The sequence below is a fragment of the Oryzias melastigma genome, linkage group LG22, assembly GCF_002922805.2.
Source record: "Oryzias melastigma strain HK-1 linkage group LG22, ASM292280v2, whole genome shotgun sequence".
NCBI classification, from domain to species: Eukaryota; Metazoa; Chordata; class Actinopteri; order Beloniformes; family Adrianichthyidae; genus Oryzias; species Oryzias melastigma.
Genome location: NC_050533.1, coordinates 24,226,016 through 24,232,628, shown reverse-complemented (window position 1 = coordinate 24,232,628; position 6,613 = coordinate 24,226,016). Strand labels below are relative to the sequence as shown.

At 43.1% G+C, this 6,613-nt stretch overlaps 1 protein-coding gene across 2 annotated transcripts in view; it reads right to left on the bottom strand.

Annotated features, from left to right (window-relative positions):
- The window catches only part of syne2b (spectrin repeat containing, nuclear envelope 2b), a 183,159-nt gene that overhangs the window by 112,713 nt on the left and 63,833 nt on the right, over nucleotides 1-6,613 (bottom strand). For both annotated transcript variants that reach the window (XM_024267764.2, XM_024266355.2), the window contains 6 exons: nucleotides 5,399-5,672; nucleotides 3,862-4,191; nucleotides 3,456-3,785; nucleotides 3,076-3,375; nucleotides 1,409-1,636; nucleotides 179-295 (listed from right to left, as the gene is read on the bottom strand). In XM_024267764.2, the coding sequence (XP_024123532.2) occupies nucleotides 179-295; nucleotides 1,409-1,636; nucleotides 3,076-3,375; nucleotides 3,456-3,785; nucleotides 3,862-4,191; nucleotides 5,399-5,672 (1,579 nt within the window). The remainder of the gene's footprint in view (nucleotides 1-178; nucleotides 296-1,408; nucleotides 1,637-3,075; nucleotides 3,376-3,455; nucleotides 3,786-3,861; nucleotides 4,192-5,398; nucleotides 5,673-6,613) is intronic.

Below are 6,613 nucleotides of genomic sequence, written 5' to 3'. Positions count from 1 at the left end.
ACCTATTGTGCATATTTTATGACTCCATCTGTGCATCTGTAAAAACTACAGGCATGAAGCCCAATGAGGCAAATTGAATTTGTGATACTGGGCTATATAAATAAAATTGAATTGAATTGAATTGAATTGAAATGTTTTAATCTTGCAGTCCAGATTGTATTATTTCCCTTCATCTTACCTGTGCTGCTCGCAGTCTGTCCTGAGCTTCAGCTCGCCTGCTCACAGAGTCCAGCTGTTGATGAAGATCCTCCAGCCAGCACTCAGTCTCTTCCATAGAGGTGTTGAATTCTCTCCACTAGAAGTGAAAATATGTTCAACATGAGCCTCAAAATGTTCAGTCTAAAAGGTTGAGTTGGCATCCAGCTTTTAGTCAACAGACACTCTTCTGTTTGTGTTTCTGTTCCTGCTGCTTGAAGACAAAACCATCCATCACTCGTTTACATCAGCGGTCCCCAAACTACGGCCCGCGGGCCGAATCAGGCCCGCCTCCACATTTTGGCCTGGCCCCCCCAGACACTATCAGAAATGCCGATCCAGACCCACATCGAACGTGACTTTTTATTCCACCTTTCTGCAGTCTGAACTATTACGGTAGAGGATAGACTATTTAAACCCGCAACATTTACCATAATTATAAACTAGATATATAGCATTACCTGTGATAATACTAGTGTGAATGCTGTAAGCTGAATTTGGCTGCTGAAGATGCTGAAATTGAGAGCTAAAAACATTGAAGCTGATAGCTGAAAATGCTAAAGCTGATAGCCACTAATACATTAGTTAAATGCTAAATTAGCCTAAAAAAAACTTAGCCAAAACAGCTAGCATGTAGCTAAAATATTAGCTAAACTCCAAAATAGCCTAAAAAAATCTTAGTAAATGCCAAAATAGTCCAAAAAGCTAGCAGAATGCTAATTTTTAAAACTTTAAAACAGTAACTGTTGAACATAATTGTGAATAATAAAAAAGCAGGAATATTATTCCAGAATAAATCAACTTAAACCCTAAATAAATTTTAACATTTTACTCTCCATAAAAATATTTTTTGTCAAAATTATACGAGTTAGAAATGAGAACAAGATAACATCGGGTCATTAATAACAATAAAATAAAATGATCTGGAGGGCCGGATCCGGCCCCCGGGCCTTGACTTTGACCCATGTGCTCTGTAGGTATTAATGTTCTGGAGACCTGCAGTCACAGATTTATTATTTTCCACTCATGTCAGAAGTAAAGTAGAATGAAAGTCGTCTGATCGTTCATGACTGAACCCAGAGACCATAAGCCAGAGGACTTCAGACATTCCTGGTTTAAATCATACAAATACAAATTTAAAAAAGAACAATGAGCTTTACGAACATCGTCATCAGGAGCTGGAGTTCATGTGTTGATGACTAAATGATCTCACCTCTAACATTTTTCGTTCTGTCTCCTGGGAAATCTCTGCTTCTGCAGCAGCTTGAAGTTGTTTGGCAGACTCTAGGACCTTCCTCCACTGCTGCTCCATCTCCTTGACGCTCTGCTGGACACTGACCCTCCTGGCCTCGTCAGCATCCTGATGGTCACACACGCTCTGGCCTCGTCTCCTGAGGTTGTTCACCTTGAAGTCCCCCTCAGGTCTGGAGGTCAGGACAGCCTAAAGAACAAAGATGTGATGGTATTTAGATGTAGAACAAGGTAGACCTGAAAGTCACATGATGAGTCAACACATGTGGAGATTAGTGTGTAAATGCATCAAAAGAATCCAGCAGAACAAAGTCAAACAGATGGAGCTCATGCAAGACAGCAACAGAAATCAATCATGTGCTGTCAGTCTGGACTGATGAAGATTTCACTCAGTTTTCAGGTACAATTTATGGAATCAAAAGTCCAAAGTAACGGCTGAACACATGTCTGTTGCTTTAATGTTCATAAATCTACAAACACACATGTGTATGAAACGTTAGCAGCTTCTGGTTCTTTATCTCGTCTAGTTTTCACTTTTGTGTAGGTCTATAAATGCAAATTTGATTGTTCGCTTATTACTGGATAAGTTTTATCAGGATAAATTATTTTGGTTATGTTTAGTATGATTCATCAGTTTAAAGTTAATCAATCAGGTACATAAGTCAGATCAATTCTAATAATCTGATAGAATCAAATCAATAGGATTTAGTTTATATAATCCAGATACATTTGATCAATTAGGACAAATTCTTGCAATACGGTTAAATGTATTGATCTGTATGGAGGCCGACACACTCACATGAATGCAAAAGCCACAAAACAATTACAAAAGTCACAACACAAAGACAAAAGGGGAAGCACAACAACAAAAGCCACAAGACGGCAAAAGCCACAACACAATGACAAAAGCCGAAGCACAATGAAAATCACAAGACAAAAAAAAGCCACAACATAACGACAAAAGCCACAAAACGGCAAAAGCTGAAGCACAAGGACGAAAGCCATGACACAACGACAGAAGCCGAAGAATGAAAAAAGCCACTGCAAACACAAAGAAAAAGGCAGAAATACAACGTCAAAAGTTACAACATGACGACAAAAGCAGAAATACAACAACTAAAGTCAGAACAAGACGACAAAAGCCCAACACAATGACAACACAACGACAAAAGTCACAACAAGACGAAAAAAGCCATAACACAACGACAAAAGCCACAACACAACAACAAAAGCCACAACACAACGACAAAAGCCACAACACAACAACAAAAGCCATAACACAACGACAAAAGCCACAACACAACGACAAAAGCCACAACACAACGACAAAAGCCACAACACAACGACAAAAGCCACAACACAACGACAAAAGTCACAACACAACAACAAAAGCCACAACACAACGGCAAAAGGGGAAGCCGAAAGCTCTGTCTGCCCGTGATCTGTTGTTGTGTTGTGGCTTTTGCTGTTGTGTTGTGGCTTCTGCATTTATCTGAGCCTTGTCATCCACCGTAGAACTGGTTTAGTCAGTCTTTTTAATCTTGTTTTCGTCAAACTTAGTTTCTCGTTTGTTATGGACTGAGACAGATTGTGACACTTTGGTTGTGAGAGAGTTTGCATTCGACAGACCTTAGCTGCACCGTCTCTGTCTCCAGGGGGGACGTGATCGCCCACAGCCTCCAGTTTCTGCTCCTGCTCTCTGACCCACACCTCGGTGGCTTTAGTCTGAGCGCTGAAGTCATCTGCAAGTGCTCGCAGCTCCACCTGTCTGAGGATCTGCAGCACTGAAGTCCACTGCTGCTCTGTGAAGGTCACCAGCTGCTGCACGTCCAGCTTCCTGCTGCCCTGCGGGGGCTCACACAGGCGCCCGCCTTGGGCCTTCAGATCCAGCAGCTTTGAGTCTCCTTCAGGGGTTAAGCTCCTGAAAGCCTGAAGACACGGATGGAGTATAGTTTGGTATTTAAGGGAGCAAACATGTCCAACCACAACACTGATACAGATTAACTGACCTGTGCCGTCTGCAGCCTCTCTTCAAACTCTGCATGACTCCCAAGATCCAGAAGCTTCTGCCTCTGCTCTCTGATCCAGGTCTGGACACCCTCCGTTTGGGCTTTGAAAGCCTCAAAGTCCCTCACAGAGGCAGCTTCCTCTTCTGCCTGCTTTAGAGCGGCTTCTGCAGCCTGGATGACCTCGCACCACTGCTCCTCTGTGCTGCTGACTGCACTGCACATCATCTGGGTCGTGTCCTCCATCAAACCCTCGTTATCACACAGATTCTGGCATTGTTCCTTCAGATCCTGGAGCCGGGTCTCCCCAGAAGACCTGGAGCTCAGAACAGTCTGAATAGAAAAGAAGTTTTCATTTATTAGGGGTTTCTTTGCACAGAAATAACACTGTATATCATTGCAGACTCACCTGTGTAATCTTTAGCTTCTCCTCTGGGTTCTGGTGGCCTCTGAGTGACGTCAGGTTCTCAGACAGCTCTTCAATCCAGGACCTAAAACTGTCATTCTTGCTTTGGAGAGCCTCCAGCTGTTTGTCCAGAAGCACTTGCGTCTCCGCCTTACTGAGAGCTTCCTCTGCAGCCTTCAGAGCAGAATGCAGCTCCTTCTCTGCATCGCTGACCAACTGCTGGACTTCCTGTTTCCGGCTCTCCTCAAGCTCCTCCTGCTCCAACAGACGTTCCATTTGTGTTGTCAGATTGCTCACTTTGGCCTCTCCTTCTGGTCTGGAGTTTAGAAGAGCCTGGTCAAGAGAAAGCAGAAGATAAGCCACAGACAGAAGAGAAACCTTCAAGGGTCTCTTTAACCTTCCTCACTTTCTGTGCTGCTGAAATGCTTTTTTAGACATCTCGACTTGTGCTAGCATGTAACTCAATAAGAACACATCAACTGACACCTTCTGTGGGTCAGGATTTAGCTGCATTATATAAATGATGTTTCTGAGCTTGTCTGTGCAGTGGTGTAGTGGCTAGCACCATCCCCTGAAAGTGAGAAGGCTGGTTCGAATCCCAGCTGGGTTCTTTCCGTGTGGAGTTTGGATGCTGTCCTGGTGCACGCGTGGGTTTTCTCTGAGCACTCCAGCTTCCTTCCACGGTCCAGAAACATTCTTCATCCGTTATTGATGATTTTACATTGTCTTTAGCTGTGAATGTGACGCTACTATTGACCTGAACACTAACAGAATGTATCCAATCAGTACACCCAACAGCAGCTGGGATAAGCTCCAGCAACCCAAATGACCCTGGAATGAATGGATGGATGAATGAATGGATGGATAAAGAGGATGGATGGATGAACAGAAGGATGGATGGACAGAAGGATGGATGGATGGATGGACAGAAGGATGGATGGCATCTTTTTCAAGTTTGATAGTTTAAGCAAAGTTGTTATGAACCAAAGCCTCCCTGAGGCCCTTTGAGGTTGTCAGTCCAGAACCAAGAACCACATCAGCTTTAAGATCTATTCATGTAAATGTAAACTTGTACACAAATCAAAGATGAGCACATGACTCAATCACAGATGATGTCACTGTTGACCTGAAATCAGCTTTCTTTCTGCCGAGGTCATTCAAATTCTGCTGACCCGACACGTGTGAGCAGGTTAAAATTTGAAAAAGTAATCAGATATAAATCACCTCAACCAGTGACCACCAGGGCGTTTGTTACACCATGAAGCTAGTTTCCTCTATACGAAAAGTTTCAACCTTAAAGCAGAAATTCACTTACAATCTGCTGCCAAAACCTTTCACAACCTTTAGTGCAGGAGGTCAGACTCCAGGCCTTGCCTTACAACACTACTGAGAACGTTTTTTATAAAATGAAAAAAAGAGTCATAAACTGATATCTGAGTGAGAGTGTGAAGACAAAAAATGCAGAGAACATGAGGACGTCCTGAAAAGGGTGATTGGTCCGAGAGGGTTGGTGTTGCTTCGTGAGTCTGTTTCCACGTACCAGAGCTTTGGACTTCCGCGTCTCCGTGTTGCTCTCAGGAGCTGTGAGAGGCTGCAGGAGTTGACTGATCCAGGACTTGGTGCTCTCTGCATGGGTCTTAAACTGGCAGAGCTGGTTCTGCAGGGCGTCCTGGACCTGGACATGTTTCTGCAGCCGAGCCTCCAGGTTTCTGTAGCGCTGGATGGCGTTGTCGCCGTCTTTCAGGAGATTTTCCGCCCGGACTCCTTGTCTGCGTATCGATGCCATGAGTTCACAGAGGGCTTCAGCTTTTTCACTAATGTGGAGCGAGAGAATCAGGATGAAGAAGCTGAGAGGAAAGACTTTTGTCTTTAATTATTCACTAGAGACGTAACGATTCTGCTTTGGTCAGAAATACAACAGGATTTTTTTGAAAATGATTGGCGTGGTCATGAATGTAGCAGACAGAATGACCTGCTTTTTATCTCCCCCCACCCTGGCAGCCATGGCTGGCAGCATTTGATATGAATGGCCGCTGTCTGGAGACATTCACACACCATCCAGTCAGAGCTGCTGCCGGTCACTGACTGCCCTGCAGCCGCCCGGCTGTTGTCCTGTAATGGTTTCATCTACGCCTGGCACTGGCCAACCACCACACAACCTCGATATGTGCCGCGGTGGCCACTGACTGATGTCAACTTTTAGGGAAAACCCGTCTGGTCACTTTAAAAGTTTTAATTTTTTTTAAACCTTCACCTGCCAAGTTTGCTGAAAAACATGCATTCTGTTTGTCACATGGTGACATTTTGGGTATGTGTCCTAGTCTTAATCGACTTATATTCTATTCCTTCAATCCCAACAGATCAATCTGTCTGAGGCAAGTTGTTAATCAAATTGATTTAAACCTCGTGTCAAAGTCACGGCCCAGGGGCCGGATCCGGCCCTCCGGGTAATTCAGATCATTTTAATGTATTGTTATTATTGGTCCGATGTTATCTTGAGCTTATTTCTAACTTGTATAATTTTGACAAAATATATTTTTATGGAGAGTAAAATATTGAAAATTATTTAAAGTTTAAGTTGATTTATTCTGGAATAATATTCCTGCTTTTTTATTATTCATATTTATACTCTAAAGTTATGGTTATAAAGTTGGAAAAATTAGCATTCTGCTAGCTTTTTGGACTATTTTGGCATTCACTAAGATTTTTTTAGGATATTTTGGAGTTTAGCTAATATTTCAGCTACATCCTAGCT